This window comes from Punica granatum, chromosome 4, assembly GCF_007655135.1.
Source record: "Punica granatum isolate Tunisia-2019 chromosome 4, ASM765513v2, whole genome shotgun sequence".
In the NCBI taxonomy this organism is placed as follows: Eukaryota; Viridiplantae; Streptophyta; class Magnoliopsida; order Myrtales; family Lythraceae; genus Punica; species Punica granatum.
The window spans coordinates 6,017,548-6,038,236 of NC_045130.1; the positions used below are offsets into that span (position 1 = coordinate 6,017,548).

General features: G+C 43.5%; 5 protein-coding genes and 1 long non-coding RNA gene across 8 annotated transcripts; 3 read left to right on the forward strand and 3 right to left on the reverse strand.

Moving 5' to 3' along the window:
* Nucleotides 1-107: 107 nt before the first annotated feature.
* LOC116202308 (glycine-rich RNA-binding protein RZ1A) lies at nt 108-3,167 on the reverse strand. Of its 2 annotated transcripts, none has more exons than XM_031533829.1 (4): nt 3,023-3,167; nt 2,286-2,403; nt 569-1,090; nt 108-489 (listed from the first exon to the last, which is right to left on the reverse strand). In XM_031533829.1, the coding sequence occupies exons 2-3, from the start codon at nt 2,394-2,396 to the stop codon at nt 605-607; spliced, it is 597 nt and encodes a 198-aa protein (XP_031389689.1). In that variant the 5' UTR covers nt 2,397-2,403; nt 3,023-3,167; the 3' UTR covers nt 108-489; nt 569-604. The 2 variants fall into 2 exon arrangements, with proteins under 2 accessions (XP_031389689.1, XP_031389690.1); XM_031533830.1 differs by having other exon boundaries at nt 2,911-3,167.
* Nucleotides 3,168-3,334: 167 nt separating this feature from the next.
* Nucleotides 3,335-6,717, forward strand: LOC116202303 (tRNA (guanine(10)-N2)-methyltransferase homolog). The gene is made up of 5 exons (XM_031533817.1): nt 3,335-4,083; nt 4,552-4,869; nt 4,974-5,048; nt 5,270-5,344; nt 5,788-6,717. Exons 1-5 carry the CDS (start codon nt 3,667-3,669, stop codon nt 6,349-6,351), a joined length of 1,449 nt encoding a protein of 482 aa, XP_031389677.1. The 5' UTR covers nt 3,335-3,666; the 3' UTR covers nt 6,352-6,717.
* A 1,719-nt stretch (nt 6,718-8,436) lies between these two features.
* Nucleotides 8,437-10,191, forward strand: LOC116202307 (peroxidase 43). The gene is made up of 3 exons (XM_031533827.1): nt 8,437-8,717; nt 8,878-9,223; nt 9,628-10,191. The coding sequence occupies exons 1-3, from the start codon at nt 8,478-8,480 to the stop codon at nt 10,047-10,049; spliced, it is 1,008 nt and encodes a 335-aa protein (XP_031389687.1). The 5' UTR covers nt 8,437-8,477; the 3' UTR covers nt 10,050-10,191.
* On the reverse strand, nt 9,959-11,867 carry LOC116202310. 2 transcript variants are annotated; one of them, XR_004156042.1, is made up of 3 exons: nt 11,726-11,867; nt 10,275-11,638; nt 9,959-10,118 (listed from the first exon to the last, which is right to left on the reverse strand). It is a non-coding gene; the product is annotated as an uncharacterized LOC116202310 (long non-coding RNA). The 2 variants fall into 2 exon arrangements; XR_004156041.1 differs by having other exon boundaries at nt 10,198-11,638.
* On the forward strand, nt 11,774-14,313 carry LOC116202302 (putative clathrin assembly protein At1g03050). The gene is made up of 3 exons (XM_031533816.1): nt 11,774-11,932; nt 12,182-12,927; nt 13,019-14,313. The coding sequence occupies exons 2-3, from the start codon at nt 12,285-12,287 to the stop codon at nt 14,131-14,133; spliced, it is 1,758 nt and encodes a 585-aa protein (XP_031389676.1). The 5' UTR covers nt 11,774-11,932; nt 12,182-12,284; the 3' UTR covers nt 14,134-14,313.
* An 84-nt stretch (nt 14,314-14,397) lies between these two features.
* LOC116202301 (phosphatidylserine decarboxylase proenzyme 2-like) lies at nt 14,398-20,622 on the reverse strand. The gene is made up of 21 exons (XM_031533815.1): nt 20,179-20,622; nt 19,988-20,067; nt 19,857-19,881; nt 19,625-19,684; nt 19,321-19,389; nt 19,141-19,233; nt 19,015-19,065; nt 18,451-18,534; nt 18,205-18,296; nt 17,594-17,749; nt 17,408-17,492; nt 17,213-17,324; nt 16,697-16,797; nt 16,453-16,500; nt 16,194-16,340; nt 16,024-16,119; nt 15,866-15,940; nt 15,466-15,558; nt 15,182-15,268; nt 15,033-15,083; nt 14,398-14,714 (listed from the first exon to the last, which is right to left on the reverse strand). The coding sequence occupies exons 1-21, from the start codon at nt 20,362-20,364 to the stop codon at nt 14,559-14,561; spliced, it is 1,947 nt and encodes a 648-aa protein (XP_031389675.1). The 5' UTR covers nt 20,365-20,622; the 3' UTR covers nt 14,398-14,558.
* Between the last annotated feature and the right edge of the window lie 67 nt (nt 20,623-20,689).

Genomic DNA, 20,689 nt, shown 5'->3' on the forward strand with positions numbered 1-20,689 from the left:
CAATGAAGTAAATCATAAGTCAGGAAAGATCAATCATGGCCGTTCGTCCTCTTAAAAGGCTCTGTAACATTTAACACAGCATGGCAAACAAAACAGGAATCTCACAGTGTAAGAAAGAAACGAAAACTCTGATTTGTATGAACACGAACAGCGCCTTTGTTTTCCTGAATGAGATGAACAAAAAGATAAAGACAGAATTAACTAAAAACGAACTGCAGCCCCGCCAAACATTTGTCAGGAAAATGCCCCATTCAAGATCATCGATAATCTGGCTGAAGGAAAGTAAGATGCAGTGCACAAGCAGCAGAAGACCAGAATCTGATCGAAATATCAAAATCGGGAGTATCAAACAGTCGAATCTCATATCCAATTTTTGCACTTCAGACACTGATCAACTATATCAATATCCAGTAGGACAACCCATCAAGGATAGCTTCAGATGCTTCAACAGTCCCCCAATGAAGACACAGCAGCAGCCCCGTCTCTCAGCTACAAAAGCAACATTATCACAATCTTTGCAATTTATTGAGCAAAATGATGATTAATCATGGAGAGTAAATCTTCTTACCAGCCCCTAACCAGTGACTGTAGAGTCATTATACCCTCAGCGGTAACCACCAGAGCTCCGGCGTTCGTAAGGTCCAGAGCGGTCCCGACCGTATCGGTCACTTCCTGAGCCTCCACGACTCCCAGAATCCCTATTCCGACCGCTTGATCTATCCCCATTTCGGTCAGGTCCATACTTTCCACCTCCCCCACCGCCTCCATATCTATCATCCCTTCCACCATACCTGCCTCCTCCTCTGCCCCCTTCTTCAGGACACTCTCTGGCGAAATGTCCAGGCTTGCCGCACTTGAAGCAATCTCCACCGTTTGATCCACGCCCACCGCCATAGCGATCGCGGTCCCTGCCACGGTCCCGATCTTCTCTTGCTGAACCTTGGCTAGGCTGTGCTTTCTCAACAATAATATTTCGCCCATCTAATTCCAAGCCATTCATAGCTTCAATGGCTTCTTCCATTGCTTTTTTCTCATCAAAGGTGACAAAACCAAATCCACGCGAGCGGCCTGAATACTTGTCAACCACCACCTGTATCAAAGAAGACACTCTAAATTCTCATCGGCAAAATAGTAACATCTCATCCATCAACATAGGATCTCATCTAGTCGCCTCAATAGGCTGTCCTGCAATCCTCAACAAGTATATGAAAAGAAATTCTATCTGAGTCCACCTACAACCCAGATGCAGTGCCCAAAAATAAGTCGGGTAATGCCAGAAGGGCAAAGAGAGTACATGAGATTTGATCTGACTTGACCAACCCAAGCCAAATGGAAAAGAAATATTTAGTTTCTTTGCTATTAGATTATCTCTAGGTTCCAAAACTTCAAATTTCAAAGATTTTATACAAGTGAAGGAGATAAAAACTACAATAAAGTTTTGATTGTTAAGGACTAAGCTCGTCTTGAAGCAAGAATCAGATAAAGCTTAGACAGGTGCATAAAATTCAGGCATCACCAAAACTGTACCAGAAGGAGTATACATCCCAGTAGGATGCGTGGACAGATTGGGAACTCTGATCAGGCACGAATAGAAGTCAAGAGAAACGCGAGTCATAACATAAGTTCGAACTGATGATACGAAACGAAAAGAGACCCTCCCCTGAGTCCTTTGGCCCAGAAAGCATACTGAAGCCCACTAACAAGAAACTTCTTCTAGACCCTAAGAAATATGTGGCCCAGCTCTTCCAATGGTTGGCAAGACCTGTCTACTTTGCTAACCACTCCAAACATCTGTGCAACAAAACCTGCCAGTCCTAACTTCCTAATAAGCTCCAACCATAAAACCTAAAACAGAGAAACACAAGAAGCTAGAACAACAGGGCATATGCTTTCGTTCAACCACTCATCCATAGAATTCTTCTGATTAGGGTGTTCTTCATTATGTATTCACTCTGTAGCTCGCCAGTCCCTTTGTGAGATACTTATAAAATAGTTTTCTCTCCTCCAACTCCTCAGCCAGCCTACACCAAATTCCCTCCTCCTATAAGAAGAATTACTAATACTGGATCATTTGAGTCTTTCCATCCTCAAAAGAGAACTTCTAATTTCTTCTATGACAAATCATACTTCCCTGCTGATTCTCTGTTCACCTCTTAACCATTTAAGTGAAGTTTTAGCATCAATTAGGTACAGTGAGAAAAAAGGATCCATATACCAAGCTTCTTGGAAAGAGATGCGCACAGCGATTGTTTAGATCAAACATGTAGCTATGATAATTCCATTACCTTAGCCTCGAGAAGATGGCCAAACTTTTCAAAGGCATCTTTTAGACCTCTGTCAGACGTGGACCATGCAAGTCCACCAATAAAGCAGCGGTGCTCCAGTTCCTCCGACATCTTCAAGCTGCAGTATTTTCGTTGAAGATGTTAGAAAATAAAACATTTAGCATTCAAAGAATGAGAACAACGATACATAAAGAAAGTGGAATCACATCAATTATTCCATGCCTAACTTTTCCATAGGGCTATCGCCCTTCACCCTAACATACTTAACGTCTCATGTCTACGACTCTACGCAGTTGGAACCAAAGAGAACAAAATAAAAAGATACAAAAGGGGGACACTATCTTGCCAAAATTCATCATCAATTCCATCGAGTTAAACCTGAATCGAGCAAGGAGAAAGAATATTTAGTGAAATCAGCTACTGCGGGTCTTCAGATTAAAGTATTGCCCCAATGATACCAAGGGGTACTTAAGAATCTTCCAAACCATCGAAGTAAGAACATCCCAAGAATTTCCTCCATGTTTCTTCCTATGCTCCGGATTGGGGAGGAACAACATATTATGAACAGCAACAAAATGATCAAACACGACACAGACAGCCCACAAAATCAACCATATCGCCGTACCAAAAGCACTTGACGTCCCAACAATCATCTCACAGGTTACCAAGCAGGAAACAGGAACGGTAAAGACGCAGCACGTAAACAAGGAACGGCTAAGCGCATCGAATTTCCATACCACAACAGCAAAAGAATATCAAGATGAGGTGATCCTCGGCCCGCCCTTCGCTTCGCTTAGCTCTGAGAGAAGACCCAACGAAGCCCTAGGGAGTATAGAGAGGGGGGAGAGAGATGGACGAGAATCCGCGTTGCAAGTTGCAAGCTTTGCGAGTCTGAAGACGGTGCTGGTCAACCAAGAAAAAGAAAAGCCTTTTCCCAGGGCGGGCTTGACTTCTGCGTGGAAAACCCGCCAACGTTGCTCTTCTCTAGGCCCGGCCCAGCCCACTGTCTCCATGTTCAAATGCCCTAGCATGCATTTCATCTTCTTCCCCAAAAATCCGCCATTGAAATTGTTTGCTGCACTCAAGTAGTACAGAGCTTTGGTGGGTCGGGTGATCAGTAGCCTGTTAGCTCAGTTCTTGTTCATACACAGTCTTCTCTTCGCCGGGAGAGCAGAGCTGAGTTCTTTCTTGGGGTTCCTCCTATTCTGTACCAAAGCCCACCTGCCGACTGATGAACGGCGGACTTGGAGCTGGAAGTGGAACCGCCCCCACCGGAATCTCCGACTGAACCGTCCGCTTCCATCTCCTTCACTTCGGTTCTGTTATCTGATTCGCCATAAAAGCTGACAGGACCGACTGAAGGCAGAACGGGAGTGAGACAATGTGGTACCTGTGCGTGTTTTACCACAGGTTGTTGGACTACAGGAAGCCCGAGGTGGAGTCTCTGGCGGAGCTGTTTGGGGCATTTGAGGATCAGAAAGGAAGGCACTTGAAATGGAAGCTCCCCGAGGACCACCACCCCGACTCACCGTTCCATTTCGTCAACCTCCCGTCCGAGCAGGTGGCTCGGGACATAGCTAACCGCAGCATACTCGTGAAAGGTATCTACGAGCTCTGGGGAGAAGGCTCCACATTTGAGGAGCTTGAGGCCGCCATTAAAGCTTACCCTGAGGACCGGAAGTTACCCTTTCTGACTCAGGACAGCACCTTCAGGATCACCGTGGATAGTTTCGGAAAAGTCATTAGCTTTCAGGAGCAGACTGCGCGGATTCAGAAACTCGCATTCATCCCTTTTAAGGTCCGCTTCTCGCATGTCACCTGCTTTCCCTTTTTAAGCAATGAATCTTCGATGCAGTTTCAGCCCGATTGCTGCTGTTGACGTTTCTTTAAGCATTTCAAAGTATCTTGAAAACATCGAAATTGCAATCCATGGCCATAAACTGATTAAATTTCACGCTGAAAAGCTTCGTCTTTATCGGCTTAGTTGTTTCTGCAAGCCGTTGGTGACAAAGCCATGTTGGTGGTTGCTTCCCTTGTTCACGGTTTTGCATCCTTTTTTTCTATTGGAGGCATGGAGGATAATAAGTCTTTGTTCGAGGTCAAGAAATGAATGCATTTTAGCGTAAAAACTTCGCGAAAGATCGAATTGAGATTGCTTGCAGGAGCATATGGTAGTCTCTGTTTTGTATAGTGTACTCTTTTGAACTTCTTCGGCCTCAAGCATTAAAGAGTTTTGCTGAGTAAGATGCTCTGTACTATATTACAGGGCCGAGTCAATCTGAAAAACCCAGATCACAGGTTCTGGCTTATGGAAACTGATGACTACGGAGCCAATAATGGGCTCCCACCAGTCGTGAAGAGGAGGCACTTTTTTGGTCGGGAGATTGGGGGTGCCGATAGAAAGCTTTTGCCTACTTACCAGCTAAAAAGCCGCACCTACTTGGGCCCCACAGCAATGGATGCAGAGATGGCTTTCCTAATGGCCAACCAAGCAATGGCAAAACCTGGGAAGCTCGTTTATGATCCCTTCGTGGGCACTGGGAGCATCCTTGTGGCTGCTGCTCATTTCGGAGCAATGACAATGGTTTGCACCAAATCTTGCTGTATGATTGAGGCCACCGAACTACTTTGTTGTAGACAACTCTTTTTTGCTAATTGTAGCTGAACCTCATGCACTGAATGTTTCAGGGAGCAGACATCGATATTAGAGTAGTGCGTGATGGTCGTGGTCCTGAGTGTAATGTGTGGAGCAATTTTAAGCAGGTACGCTTGCATCACCTGGATGGACCAAGTGACAATGAATTTGTTTAAACCATTCAGCTAAATACATTGATATCGGCTTCATAGCTGTTTCATTACTATTAGCCTGCTAAGAGATATTAATCACTCTACATTAAGACTCCAGGGGAAAAAAAAAAAAGGTGCCGGAGTCTTACTGACTGAGTTCCATATTTGTAATGCATTGGCTTTGACCATTTTTGCAGTATGGGTTGCCAATGCCAATTGGTTTGTTGAGGGCAGATAACAACCTTCCTCCATGGCGTCCTGGATTGAAAGAAGTAATTCGTTCATTATCTCCCCCCCCCCCCCCCCATTATTAATGTTTTATATAAATTATTTTAATTGGTATGTCCTCTGTGGTATATGCTAGCTTCTTTTTTATCAGTCTCTTATTTTTCTAAATGAAATATATCACTAAAACGAAAAAGAAGGAAAAAGAAGAAATTCATACAGGGCGTGGTTATTTGTAAAGCATGTTGTGTGATTTTTGCCTATGCTTCAATCCTTATATTCATATTCTTCAACAATTTGGAAAAAATAGAAAATGAAAAACTGCTCTAGTTGTCCAGGACAAATCTCAAAAATATTTTATTGTTGAAATAAGTCCTTACAATTTTTTCCAGAGTTCGACGTAGCAGTTAAAGGATGATATTATACACAACATAAAGTTTGGTTCGTTCACCGTATTTAATTTGCTATTTTCTTTTTGCTGCTGGTTCAGATGTTTGATGCTATAATATGTGACCCTCCTTATGGGGTCCGTGCTGGGGGGCGCAAGTCGGGTGGGCGGAAGTTGCTCAAGGGAGTCATTGGCCCATACACTGTCTCTGATCATCAAAGGAACGATCATATCCCATCCACCGCACCATACAGCCTAGTAGAATGCGTGCACGATCTCTTCGACCTTGCTGCCAGGATGCTAGTAATGAGAGGCAGGCTCGTATTTTTCTACCCAGTCGCATTGGAGGACGATTCAATGGGAATCATGGACAATGTCTTTCCTGAGCACCCCTGCTTTGAACTAATCGCCTCCTCAGAGCAGATCCTGAGCTCCCGTTACAGTCGGGTTTTGCTCACAATGGTGAAGACGAGCCCTTACACTGCTGACATTGAAGAGGCTGCAAGGCTCAGGCATCTGGATTTCCGGGAGAACCATCTCAAGTGGCTCGAGGATGGGAATCTGCATTCTGCAGTTTTTAGTCCTGCCGATGCTTTAGCAGCGGCAGAGACCGATACAAAGGTCAGTAGAGAACCGAAGCCGAAGTATAGGGGAAAGTATGTCTAGTGACACGTAGATATTTGTCAGACGATATCGGACCTGAAAACAATGAATTGCTGATTTCCGTCTCAATCATCCTATTTTTGGTAGGCAGAGAAAGAGATATAGAGCGGGATGCTCACATAGTAGCTTCTCTAAAACATATCGAATCAGCATAGGGAAGGGATAACAGCGTCATCTGTGTATCTTCTACTCCAATGTCAGGAAATATCCCGTTTTCATGTTGCCTTTGTATTGTAAAACTAGTACCCTCAAGGAAGGGAAGGATGGCCACGGTGCTCTACACAGTAGGTTGCTTTTCTTTCTTCAGTCGGTTTCAGGACCGGTTATATCACAGGATCATTGTGTGGACAGGTTCAGATTTATTTGAAACATTACGACAGCGAGCTGCTTCTATTGGTTCGTTCCAAGTGCGGCCTAATCTTCTCCTTAACTTGCTTCGTGGGGGTCACTTATTGGGCTCATGGTGGTTCAACGAGCGATAAAGGAATTCGGGAGGACCTCTCTTATCGTGTTCTCAAGCAGTATAGTGATGGCCTTGAGCACCGTTCTGATCACGGTGTTTGCAGTGAACAAGACAACAGATTTTAAGAGTAAAGATGTGAAACCCAATGGTCAAAAGTCTTCACTGTATATAACTGATTTTGTGGATATGAAATGTTATAGAGTAATCGAACACTATGAAACTCGAGAGTTAAAACACTAGCAATGCAATATCTGGACTTCAAGAAACTACAAATTAAAGATCTGGACCGCTACGCAAAGCATTAGTCGGGGTTCCCGAGTCATGTCCTGGTACACCAACATTTACCTCCTATATGAACAAGGTCTGATGCGATCCTTGAGAGTTCGTTACTCACAACCGTAATGAGACTGTAGTGATGTTAATAAACCGTAGTGAGACCGAAACTGCACTCCTAATCCAAGATTGCACGACCAATACCGATGGAGATAAACTCGATAAATAACTCACACTCTAAATATGATTCTATGGAAAGACATGACTTTTGTGGAGTACACGTTGTGAACGCTCACTCACAAGTATACATGAGGACACTACTCATCACTCACTACTCGGTACAAATAAGGAAAGGACACTAAATTCTTCTTCACTTGACACACGCATGACCGACTCGATTTATATAGACCAACAAGGAAAAATCTGGACTGTTAATGCCCTGTAGATCAACATGCTATTAGAGACTCACATTACTAAACATGGATTGGTTCAAATGAATAGGCGCTTATTCCCTTTAAACAAATAAGATCTCAAGTTCGAGTCTTATAAATAAATAAAATCTACGGGCTGTGAGAGTTTTTATTCCTTAGTGAACCGATCCGGCTCGACTGACGGACTCACATTAACTATGGATTAGCCTAGACTCTTCTTCGTAATTAATGCATCCACCTAGAGCCATCCCCGATTAGTTATGCTAACCACACCTAACTAATTGACTTATAAAAAAAATTACTTTACTGTTTTAACAGAGCTGTATGGAGGGGACAGCATGAGGCTAGCTGGTTTCACAAAACAAGCAGCCTCAGCGAGGGACGAACGTTTTACCTATATTACCAGAAGGAAGGATGCTGACGGTGTTCTGCGCGATCAGATTATTTGTTCGACATGTTACGTCTACAAGGCGGCTGGTTTTCCATTCATTTGTGCCAAATACGGCCTTTTTTTTCCGAAAAGTAATATTTTTCTTTCGGTTACAGGAGAGGGTGACGGGAGAGGTCGTGAGTTTATTAAAAGAAACCCATGGTTGCGAGACCTCGGCTCCTGTCCGCTGAGAATCCATTGAAAGCTTTAGACCCGATCATAGTAGTTAGGAGTTTTTGCTATGTTCTGTCTGATGTGACGACAGCTTCCGTTATTGGTCGGTTGGAATGGGGAGGGAGAAAGACGTCAGCAACATGGAGACAAAACCGCATGCAGTTCGCATGCCACATTGCCTTTCCATAACCATGGCCTGTCAGAAGAGCTCTCATTGTCAGGGATGAACATCAGTCATCGCTGCACTGCCCTTCCCCATATATAGACACGCACATATACATACACGCTTCTCACTCCATTGCATTACAGTCGAACAAGAAAACAGAGAGAGAGGGGGGGGGGAAGAGGGAGGGGAGAGATGGGCGAGGTGTGGGGTCTCATGCTGTGGTCATTGGTTGCAGGGACAATGATGTCTGGGACAGGTACTAGAGGGCAGGTTGAGGACGAGCTAAAGGGCCAACTCCGCGTCGGCTTCTACCGGCAGAGCTGTCCGGCCGCCGAGTCCATCGTGAGCTCGGTCGTCCGGGACGCCGTTCTTTCCAACTCTAACATGGCCGCGATCTTGCTCCGTCTCCACTTCCACGACTGCTTCATCGAGGTTTATCTCATCTCCTTATGTGTTTCGACTTTATATATTCGGGATGTTCAGGATGTAATAAGGATTTTTAACTATACCATAGTTGGGAGTGCATATAAGCACCGTAAAATGCATTTAATTGCCGCTGTTAAGTTGATATTATGATTTTCTCTATCAACAGGGATGTGATGGCTCGATTCTAGTCGAAAACGGCCCAGTTTCGGAGAAACACGCATTCGGGCACCAAGGAGTGGGAGGGTTTGAGGTGATAGAGCAGGCCAAGGCACAGCTTGAAGCTGCCTGCCCAGGCACAGTTTCTTGTGCAGACATTGTGGCTTTAGCCGCTCGAGACGCCGTTGCCCTGGCAAACGGTCCCACATATGAGGTTCCCACCGGGCGAAGGGACGGCCGGATGTCGAACATGTCACTGGCCAGTGACATGCCGGACGTTGTCGACTCCATTGAGCAGCTGAAATCTAAGTTCTCGCGCAGGGGCCTATCCGAGAGGGACCTCGTGCTACTAAGCGGTACTGTATTAACCCTCTCCTCTCTTTCCTTTTGGTTCGAGAGTTAGGAGAGCCAATCCCGAGCACATGAATACCTTAAGAGCCCATCGGTTGAGATCAAATCCCGCGAAAATCTCCCGTTGCCATCTCCACGGGGGTTGTCCCTCTCTTTCGCTGGTCATGCGGATGTCCTGATCAGATGGTTGTTGGAGACTTGCAAATCTTATGACATGCGAGGTAAAGTAATGTATCTCCATGTATAAGGAGATTCTCGACGGGAGATGGATCGATCACGATTGTTAATCCTCATCCGTCTTGTGATAGTTAATGTCAATTAGCTGCTAATCGATTTAAAAGGGTCTAAGTTAGAATTTTCCTAAGTGCAAATTATGAAGACTGACATAGAATCTATGAAATGCTGGCAGCTGCACATACGATCGGGACCACAGCATGCTTCTTCATGACGGAACGACTCTACAATTTTATTCCGGGTGGAGGATCTGACCCTTCGATCAACCCAGGTTTCCTCCCGGAATTGAAGGCGAGGTGCCCCCAGAACGGGGACGTGAACGTCAGGATACCAATTGATGAGGGGAGCGAGCGTGTATTCGATAAGCAGATACTGCAGAACATCAGGAGGGGGTTCGCCGTCTTACAGTCAGATGCGAAGCTGAACGACGATCCTGTAACCCAGAGCGTGATGGACTCCTACCTGGGCTTCTTCGGTCCCGTATTCGGGCTCTCTTTTGAGGCTGATTTCGTTGAGGCTATCGTGAAAATGGGACAGATAGATGTGAAGACTGATTCGGGAGGCGAGATCAGGCGGGTCTGTTCATCCTTCAACTGAAAATGGCTGCCTGTTGTAGATGAATCACTTTCTATTTTGGTACATAATTTTGCTTCCAAATCGATCATTCTGTATCATGAACGACTTGGAGTCAGTTCCTAGACTACTAATTTGTTCTATAACTAGATTTTCTAAAGTAAAATCTTACTAATGAGATGATCGACAGACGACCGAAGATAAATAACACAAGCCTCTGCTAGTAGTGATAGAGGGATTAGAACTGACTGTCGAGACCGTGACGATGATGAACTCATGACAATAATGCGGAAGATCGAGAGAGGAGCAATCCACATCCTTATCTTGCTATCAGGGGGCGGCTCTTCCATTTGGTAAGGAAGGCAACGGCCTTAGGCCTAGGTTTGTGATAATATTAGTAATTATTATATTTAATAATTATAATTATTAAAAGAATCCAAAAATTAATTAAAAATCAAAACCTCAAAAATAAAAAATCAAGGCCTCGTTTTTTTAAAAAAATTAGTCAACATTATTTAATTGCTTCTCAACTACTTCTAAATTTTCTCTCTTCCATCGTGGATTTTCCTCTATTTTTTTTCTCCTTAATATCTCCAACTACCTTTGTAATTTATTCTCCTCCTCTACAATGTTAATCTCCTTAATTATCTCCGACTACCTTTCCAATAAGTTTTTATTATTCAAATTTTGCTGCTGTAAAAGGAGTTGTTTTACTTTTAAATTCTAATTATTCTCATAACTATTCTCTTTTCTACTAAACAGGTTATATTGTTCTAAACTTTGATTATTCTTTTTAATTTATATTTATATTTTATTAAATATATATTGTTTGTAGGTATATATTTTTGAAGTGTTTATACAAATGTATATTATTTGTAAACATAGGAAATTTTTGGTAGTGTTTTTGGGTAAATACGTCAACTAGGAAATATGAATTTGGTTATTCAAAACTTAAAAAAATGAGGAGAACTGAAAGTTTAATTCAATCTCAAAAAGGAGCTCTTGATATTCTTTTAACAAGTAGTTTTCAATTGATTAGCTATGTTATCAATTGAAAAGGAAATATTAGAAAAAAAAATGAATATAAAAGCTTAATAAGTAATTTTGCATCTAAAAAAGTTGGAAAAATAAATTTTAAATTTTATTTTTAAAAAAAAGGGTCTCATTTTTATATTTCGCCTTAGGCCTCCAAAACCCTTGAGCCGCCCCCAGCTGCTATAATTCAATAACAGGCTCTCGGTCACTCCTGCAACTGCCGAAACATGTCCACAGAACAGCAGTTTACAGAAGAATGAATCAAATGTCAGCAAGTCGGATCCGAAACTATGACCAGTACAGTTAACCGACCGCACCACTGCCGGGTTCCCAAATAACAATGAGAGGAACTCCAGGGTGATCTTTCACTGAGTGGCACACAAGGAAGAACCGAGGTAGTCGAAAGGAAAGTGCGAGGAGTTGCATGATCTGTATTGCATATGGATAGAGTCTGGCGGCATACTCACAAATTGCTCCTTCCTCGCCGCGTCATCTTCCGTAACAATAAGTGGAAAGTCGTCGCCGGGATATACATGTCTCGTCTCCTTTGAATCATTCAACTGAACAGGACGGACAGGCTGTAAAATCCAGGGATAACTATCAACCAGACTTTCTAAATTCGGTAAAAACAGAAAAACTTCCATGAGACCGCCCAAAATTTGCACCTTTTTTAGGACAGAATCTAGTGAACGGGGTTGGCACCATTGGACAGCGTTGAGACATCATAGGAGGAAGGAAACAGCAGAGGGGAGAGGAGAGGGAAGAGAGGAACAACATAGGAGAAGAATTCAGAGGAAACAAGAAACGTTCTCTCTTCTCTCATCTTTCCCTCTGTTCTTCCTTTCCCACGTTCGGTTCTGGCTGTTTTCAACGTAAGTTTCGGTTCTTTCATCCTCGAACAACTCAAGAATTTTGTCATTCTAGCATGATCGAGGGCCGATCGTGTTAGAAGCACTCAAAAACATGTCAAGAGGCAACGTTGGTTGAATGTGCCAAGACCCTGGGCAGAAAATAAAACGTCCTGAAAACTTTACGCAAAAGTATCGTGCAAATGAATGACTCCAAGCATCTTTATATAAGTTTCTCTTGACCTTAGCTTTTAACCGTTGTTTCTTCCCCAGGTCCTCACGTCCGGAGTTGCAGGAAGCTCATTTCCTGCCGGACGTCCTGACTTAATTCTGCAATCGGTGAACCTGCCAAGGGGACTGGAATTTACCTGGATCCATGGCTCCGAGCAAGTTCAGGAGAGCCCTTGGAGCTGTGAAAGACCAGACGAGCATTGGGCTGGCCAAGGTCGGGAACAGCAGCTCGTTGTCAGACCTTGATGTCGCGATCGTGAAGGCGACCCGGCACGAGGAGTTTCCTGCGGATGAGAAGCACATCCAGGAGATACTGAGCCTGACGTGCTATTCACGGGCCCATATCAGCGCATGCGTCAGCAGCCTGTCTCGCCGGCTCAACAAGACCCGGAACTGGACGGTTGCGCTCAAGACGCTCATGCTGATCCAGCGGCTGCTTGCGGAGGGGGACCCTGCCTATGAGCAGGAGATCTTCTTTGCCACGAGGCGTGGGACTCGCCTCCTCAACATGTCTGACTTCCGGGACTCCTCGCGATGGGACTACTCTGCATTTGTGCGCACTTATGCGCTCTACCTGGATGAGCGGCTTGAGCACAAAATACAGGGCCGGAGAGGGAAACGGAGCACGTTTGCATGCGATGAAGAAGATCGAAAAGAAGCTGATGCCAATCAGAATAAAGCCATTATAAAGGCCACACCGCTGCAGGAGATGAAAATCGAGCAATTATTTTCGAAGTTGCATCACCTGCAACAACTGCTGGAACGCTTCCTGGCCTGTAGGCCAACAGGTTTGTATGAAAATAATTCATCATATGCCGAATTTCATAATCTACTTAGAACATCGTACACTAAAGTATCTGAAATGACCAACCTGAACAGGTGGAGCCAAGAATAACCGCGTCGTATTTGTGGCTCTTTACCCGATTGTGAAGGAAAGTTTCCAGATATATTATGAGATGACAGATATAATGGCCATCTTAATTGACGGATTCGCAGAGCTGGACGTGCCCAACTGCGTAAAGATCTATGAGATGTTCACGCGAACTGCAAAGCAACTTGAACAGCTCGATTCTTTCTACAGTTGGTGCAATAGTGTGGGCCTCGCCCGCTCCTCGGAGTATCCAGAAGTAGAAAGGATTACCCAGAAAAAGCTCAACCTGATGGATGATTTCATCCGGGACAAGGCCACACTGGCGCAGGATAATAGAGCCATGAGTTTGGAACCCAAGAGTGAATCCGTACAGGAATCGAGTAGTCAACCTGAAACTGGGGAAGAGGACATGAACTCTATAAAGGCGTTGCCCCCTCCTGAGGGTTTCACTGAAGCCTCGACTCAGGAGGAGAAGCCAGAGGAGGAAAAGAATGAAAACCTACAACTAGCAGTTGTGGAAGCTGACCTGTTAAACCTCGGAGAGGATGCAGTGAGAACTCCCGAGCATGGGGACCAGTTGGCTCTAGCCCTGTTCGACGGGGCGGGACCAACAACAGCAACATCATTGAGCGGCCCAGCATGGGAGGCATTCAATGATAACACGCCCGACTGGGAGAATGCGCTGGTCCAGTCAGCGAGCAGACTGTCTAACCAACAGACAGCCTCAATGGGTGGTGGGTTTGATATGCTCCTCTTAAACGGTATGTATCAGCAAGGAGCAGTAGCCACTGCTGCAGCAAGCTCGCAATATGGAGGCAGCGGAAGTGCCAGCAGTATCGCACTCGGGTCAGCCGGAAGGCCTGCTGCAACACTGGCCCTGCCAGCACTGCCAACAGGAGGGCCCAACAGCCTGCCCCCCAATGCAGACCCGTTTGCACCCTCACTTGCAGTGGTGCCACCACCGTACGTGCAGATGTCTGACTTGGAGAATAAGCAGAGGCTACTGATGGAGGAGCAGCGGATGTGGCAACAGTACACCCAGAACGGGATGCAAGGGCAGCTCGGATTCTCGAACCTACAAGCTAACCCTTACAACATGGGAGGATACACGAGAAGCTACTGAAGCAGTAATAATCGTGCAAACCCTGTTAGATGTTAGCTTGGCTAGTCGGTTGATTGTGGAAGAACTATGTTCGACTATGTAAAATAATGTGTCGGGTTTGCGATCCTTTAAACTATCCAAACTTGTTCTAGTTCAGTTCTCATGTAACTCCGGTTTTACTATTCAGGTGCTTCATATGGGCCACTCGTCTTCCAAGCCTCAGCCCACAGGCACAAACGAAGGAAAAAGTAGTACCAATTTTACGATAGAATCCTGGGATGCCACTTACTAAATCTAAAGCGAGCAGTGATTGGATCAGCAAACTCTGCCCAGCATTAATTCACCATTATTTGCTTCATGTACAGGATGAACATTCTCCACCAAATGATGTTACAAACCAAAGGTTATGTCACATGGGATGAGCAAGTATCAAGTTCATAAAACAACTACTCACGTGAAAAACTAAGCTCCTTCAACCCCCTAACTGGATCTTCTCCAACTCTCTTTCCAGTAGAGGTGCCCAGCTTCATTCCCACCGAAACAAGGGTTTCCAGTGATCGGGCACTTGTTTGTAGGAGATCTTCATCGATCTCTATTGCATCCTGTCAGAACAATAGCAATCAATTAGAAATACAGTGCAAATAGCTGCAGAAAATCACGTATTGGGAAAGTAATAATGATCGATCCAAGCCAACATCTAGAAAGATGATTTCGGAATATCAAAGAAATGAAGCACATCTTAAGGAAAAGCTGAGCATCACAATCCATGGACCTAAATAATGTAGGATAATCAGTTATTCACATAGGTCGAGCTCCCCGAGGATCACATGAACTTATCCTTGATATATTCATTGATTTCCCGTTCAACTGCTTTTTCGGGTTTCATGCATCATAGCTGCATTTTGCCATCTTGTACTAACCTTCTCAAAGACGCAGATGACCGTGCTCCCTCCAAATGAGAAGTATCCAAACTGGTCATCGAATTTAGATCCAATCGTCAAAAACTCGCAAAGGAATTAATTTTAACTCCCTTCAAAGTACATAAAATCATCATATGATTAACACGAACCTCATCTCCTTTCTTGGCATATTCACCCTTGTGCTTTAAAAAGGTGATACTGCCCACCATAGTAGCACCAATCGCAATGAATGCCACCTGCACACACCACAACTCGACATTTCATCATTGCCTTATTTCCTCAGTCATACTCTCATGTTTGGAACGTTGGGAGAGGAAACAGAAATATTGGGATGAGTTTGTAATACAGTGATCCCGTTCCACTCAGTAGTTCGTGTCTCCATACCAGACGTGTACTCAAGAAAATCAGAAAGAATGTAATGACAAGGATAAACCTTCCCAAAATCTTCAGTGGAGATGAGGGATACGACTCGCTTGTTCTCCGTGAAGACATTGCAGTACTTGCTGTTGATGGCGATGGGGTTGACCTAGCAAAATGGGAGGACAAATCTGAATATAAGCAGAGTTTGGTTTAATTCAGAGACTTTCCTACCTCTGAATAACATTCTCGTATAATTTATTAGCTCAAGAAAACAGTTTCCCTTTTTGACCTTCCCATATCTCTCGTTCAAACAATGAAGAAAGTAATGGGAAAATGTGACTATTGCTCTCATAAAGCGTGCAGAACATGCTTCTCCTTAGTTGCCTCAATTTAAAAGCGGAAACAGAAACTTGAAAACTTTAGTTGTCAAAAAAAATTAGACTTTTCATCAGGATAAATGATCCTCTACTTACAGTATATAAGCACCCAGGTATATCTACAAATTTCTCGATAGTTCCACTGACCGGCAAGTGAAACCGATGGTAATCCTGCAATCATCAAAGTCATCATATATTCCCCACAGAGGCTCAGAGTCCACACGTAAAAATAAGATACATAAAGAGAAAGGTACCTGTGGAGCTAACCGGAAGATTACTAATGCTCCCCCCTCAAACGGTTGTGAATCTACTTCTTTCCCCAGAAGGCCTCGAACAGAAAACTTTCTTCCCTGTAAGAATGAATCATCCATTCAGAGCTGCCTACGTGAAAGTATTAATCCTGAGGATTGAGCAATGGAAGTACCTTAATCCAAAATCTAGTGCTTTGTTCAGCAAATTTAAATGCCATCAGACGACTATCAGCAGCACAAACAGCAATATTATCATGTTCTGGACTCTCGATTGGTCTTGCACCGGGTTTTAGCTCTCTAATGAAAAATTCATTGAAAGTCTGCTCACAGGGAAGATAAATCAAACGGTTCAAGTCGATGAGTGGCGGAAGTATGTATGCTCCAATAAGCTACTATGATAGCAAGAAAATTTTCCAGTTCAAGATCACCTACCTTGAAATGTTCCAGTGGGTATTTAACATCAGCCATATTGATTTGATCCTACATCAACCCAGAAAATTAAGATAAGATAGCAGGTTGGTCCAACGAACCTTTTTTTTTTTTTTGGCTAGGATGACAGAGTATGGACAGGAACAGATCATATGATATCATAAGAATCATTAATCGATGCTTATTGGCTGAAGCTAAAGTCAACAACCAAATGAGACTGATTTATGCACTGCAAAAGTCATCGTGCCTTAAAAAAATGAATGAACTTTGGTATGTCTTCAGCAGATTCAGCAGTGTTCATTTTCTTCCCTTGCTTCTCGGAGATGCTCTGCAGAATTTCTTTGGCCCCTGCAACAGAAAGAACATCAAACTTAACATATTATAATCAACAGAGAGGGAAATAGTCAAAGAGGTGGAGGGCTTCCTTAGGATCTTTGTGGGTTCTCTCTCTTATCAAACTAAAGGATAAGACTTCAAAAGTTTGGTGTTGTTAATGTACCCACAGAAGGATTCGATTAGTATAGTTCATGTTTTTCAGGTTTTACGTGGTAATACATCACCCGTATTGAAATAAGGTCTTTGCCTATCTGGAACAATTGAATTGGAAAAACAAGATAGAAAATGTATTATGCCAGAAGGGAAATCTGTGTTATAACGTTTGAAATTGTCAGCACTTTCCCTTTTTGTTGATGTTATTGAGGAAGCATTGCCAAGGGCACCAATAAAAAGACCAGAAATGATCAGAGTACGTGCTTTGGCTCACCTGCATCAAGAAGTCCCAACCCAAATTTGGACTGATAAATTGCTCTCATCGATAATACAATTTTCCCATCAATTAATTCTTCCACTAGCCTCTTGGTTCTGCGGTCAAACACCTGTAACAACAACATGAAGCAGAATTCTTCACATCATCTGATGACAAAACCTCAGCTGAAAAGCAAATAAGCTGAGAGCATACCACAATGTTTGCAGCGCCCGAACCGTAGTTTAAGCCAACATCATAGGATGAAAAATGAGCCCATTCACTTAGTTTAAAAATCCACCTGGAGATGGAATTGGAGAACAGAATTTCAAGTAAATTTAAAATTTGATAAAACTTTGGACACCTAACTACAAGCTGAAAGGTAAGAAACATAAACCTCACCCAGATGAGGCCTGTTTATCAGTTAAGAATCCTCCGGTCATGACCTGATTCCCTGTTCCTTCATCGAAACACAGGGTTAAATGGATCATAGAATTCAATTTATCCGAGACTTGTAGAACCTCACCACAAACAGGGCAATGATTCATAATAGGTTCCCTGCAATTCACGGATAGCCAGATGAAGTCACAGGAAGCCAAAATCAAATGGAAGACACAGAACAATAAGAACACTAGCACCAGGGCCAAGTTTTTACGTAGAGACGCGACATCATGAGAACAGATTGCTTTCGGACAGGAGCTTTGGCTCCGAATGGAAGGCTAAACATGCTTCAACCCATGAACATTTATAAAAGTGTCTTCAAAAGGTATATATTTAACTATCATTTGCCATTTGTCGAACTCTGCGAAATAGCTTGTACAAAGAACATTGACAGACATGAAAAGAACTCAACAGAGAAAAGAGACAGGGGGAACATGGAAGCAAGCTATAAGATAAGCATGTAAGCAAACAACACAGCATGTATCTCGATCAATACGATTGAACTTGCAAACTTAAAACCTATAGAATTTACGCAACTCAAGCAAGGTTGTAAAATTCATAAAACTCATTACTCTTCTTGTTGCTGCGCTAGTAGGATGGCTAGCTCATCCATGCTCACAACTCCATCCCCGTTTATGTCAGCTGCTTTGAAAATCTCCTCTTTCTAGCAATAAGGCAATCGTGTTTGTCAAAACAGTGAACCACAAAAAAATCCTTTTCAGTGGCAATGCACTTCAGGTTTGAAAAGATAAGTAGGGATATTATCTGATTACTAGACAATCAAGTCAAACATTTTCTGTTGAGTACTTGACTCAAACCTTATTAGCTGCCAGTTCGTTTCCGAAAGCATTGATCAAATCAGAGAATTCAGAGAATGATAGCTTTCCATCTTCATTGTAGTCCTGCATCAGAATTGCGGAATCAAAATTTCTTACAAATAATATAAGACGGAGATCTGAACAAAATAATGTCTTAAGACAGAATGAACAAAAGAAAAGTGAAAATCAAAGAGATAAATAAATACATGGATGTCTGCTTAATTCTGTTGGCTCATAAAAGTGGAGGTATAATGAATTTGAAGACGGTATTTTTGCAGCTAAATTCTTCACCCAGTCAAAGGCGGTTGAATTGGAATGAAGTAAGTTAACTCAAAAATTGTTTAGAGGAGAGTTTTGGAAAGAAAATGCTTTGGTCGATTCACATACTTTATAGCCAAGTGAAATAGATATTAAATCACAATGGCAGACAAGGTTTAAGTAATGCATATGTAAGCAAGGACATAAGGTCATATATAAGGAAATATTTCAGGGATTTTTTACCTGAAAGAGTTTTTGGAAAGCAATAGGGGAAAAACCGGAGCCAAATGTACAAAGAGAACATACCATTATTGATAAAATGCGCCTTGCAAAACTCTTCTCCGTCTCAACTGGATCCTGTATTTGGTAAGAATGTGATATTAATGAGCCATCAGATGCTTTTTGAGAATCACGTGGAAGTATATTTTGTACCTCGACAGAGCATGAAACTAAAATGCGGCCCACAACAGTGTCAGACGATGATGGATCCAACAAGTCCAAGACTTCCGAGTCATTCACCGGCTCCTATAAGGATTATGCTGGTTCAACAAAGTCCAAGAAATCCATTTCCATGAAACAAAAACTTCAACATCATGTTAACTGTTCACTCACCTCTTCTAGGAATTCAAGTAGGTCGAAGTCGCAGTACCCGATCAGACTGTTCTTTGACACTTTATTTTTCTGCAACACATACAATTGACTTAACCCAATATTACCAAATATAGACAGCCATAGGAAGCCAAACTAGCAAGTATCAAAACCTAAGATTCCAAAATGCCCAACTGAATCTGTAGAAAAAAGCGTGACCAGAACATTCTCAATGAGGATTCAGACAAGCAAATATCGCATGCTCTTTCTTTTGTAACATTTCCATGCAAGTTCTGCCAATGAACCAAAGACGAGTTAGTAGCTGCACCTCGAATACGGAGATCCTTGCAATATGAGGACCATTTCTTTCCAACAGAAGTTTCTTTTCCTGCGCCAGCACATAAAACAGAACCTTCATCAGGATATACCGCAATTGAATGTTCGGAGCATATTCCCCCATATAATTGAACAGATACATATGCGTGCCTAAATTGCAAAAAGTAACAAAAATAATATCCAGAGCAGAACAGATTGAATGGATGAAGGTGAAGGACGCTCACGGAGTTCCAGACGGGTTTCTCAGTGCTGCATGAAAATCGAAACCCGGAAATCAAAGGAATGAGCCAAACAAAAAACAATATCATCAACATAACAAATAACAAATTATAATCCCGAAGTACGAAATCTCAACTGATCCGAGATGTTTGTCCGGAAGGTCTGCTCTCCGAACGAGACGCAGGCGAGCCACCGGTCCTTGAACTTCATCTCTGCCTGATCGACCCAACAAACAAAAGGTGAGCAATTCACTCACAAAAAGCCGTATTCTTCAACCAACAGGCCAGTGCGTGAAAGCCGAGGATGGAGGAGAGTGAGAGCAGTTACAGAACGTAGAGTGAGCAGAGCTATCCCGGCGAAGTCCTCGGCGGAGGTGTTGACGGAGTTGCCGCTGCTGCCATGTCGGCTGAGGCGGTGCAGGAGGTGGCGGCGGGGGTGGCGGAGCCGGTCCCGGAACCGGGAAGTGCGGGAAGAAGGTGTCGAATTGGTCTCCTTGGAGCCCCCATGACCCATTTCCTTGCGTTTCTTTTTTGCCCAAACAAAAATGGTGAGCTGACTGAGCTTCGAGTCGACAAACTGAGATCGGGATATCCACTGGGAAAAGTAACGACAGGACAGGCAACCCCTTTATCAGTTACGGTCGAAGGAAACCCATCAATGGATATTCCTCGTCCTTCCCACTTTCTGTGATGGGAAATCCCCGAGGAGATTATGTGGGGGGGGGGGGGGGGAAAGGGGTGGACTGGGCGAGCCGGGAGGTTGACTGTTCTTCTTCCATTCCATCCTCGGGGGCAGTAGTAAGCAGTGTGCCTGCGGGGTTCTGACTTTTTCAACTCCT

Excerpts from the sequence above, each read along its gene's own strand:
- LOC116202308 (XM_031533829.1), bottom strand. The coding sequence starts at position 2,396 with ATGTCGGAGGAACTGGAGCACCGCTGCTTTATTGGTGGACTTGCATGG. Across the intron at positions 1,091-2,285 it reads GCCATCTTCTCGAGGCTAAG|GTGGTGGTTGACAAGTATTC; the intron begins GTAATGGAATTA and ends TCTTTGATACAG.
- LOC116202303 (XM_031533817.1), top strand. The coding sequence starts at position 3,667 with ATGTGGTACCTGTGCGTGTTTTACCACAGGTTGTTGGACTACAGGAAG. Across the intron at positions 4,870-4,973 it reads ATTTCGGAGCAATGACAATG|GGAGCAGACATCGATATTAG; the intron begins GTTTGCACCAAA and ends TGAATGTTTCAG. Across the intron at positions 5,345-5,787 it reads GGCGTCCTGGATTGAAAGAA|ATGTTTGATGCTATAATATG; the intron begins GTAATTCGTTCA and ends CTGCTGGTTCAG.
- LOC116202307 (XM_031533827.1), top strand. The coding sequence starts at position 8,478 with ATGGGCGAGGTGTGGGGTCTCATGCTGTGGTCATTGGTTGCAGGGACA. Across the intron at positions 8,718-8,877 it reads TCCACGACTGCTTCATCGAG|GGATGTGATGGCTCGATTCT; the intron begins GTTTATCTCATC and ends CTCTATCAACAG. Across the intron at positions 9,224-9,627 it reads GGACCTCGTGCTACTAAGCG|CTGCACATACGATCGGGACC; the intron begins GTACTGTATTAA and ends AAATGCTGGCAG.
- LOC116202302 (XM_031533816.1), top strand. The coding sequence starts at position 12,285 with ATGGCTCCGAGCAAGTTCAGGAGAGCCCTTGGAGCTGTGAAAGACCAG. Across the intron at positions 12,928-13,018 it reads CCTGGCCTGTAGGCCAACAG|GTGGAGCCAAGAATAACCGC; the intron begins GTTTGTATGAAA and ends CAACCTGAACAG.
- LOC116202301 (XM_031533815.1), bottom strand. The coding sequence starts at position 20,364 with ATGGGTCATGGGGGCTCCAAGGAGACCAATTCGACACCTTCTTCCCGC. Across the intron at positions 18,535-19,014 it reads GGCGCATTTTATCAATAATG|GACTACAATGAAGATGGAAA; the intron begins GTATGTTCTCTT and ends ATTCTGATGCAG. Across the intron at positions 16,798-17,212 it reads GTTGGGACTTCTTGATGCAG|GGGCCAAAGAAATTCTGCAG; the intron begins GTGAGCCAAAGC and ends TTTCTGTTGCAG.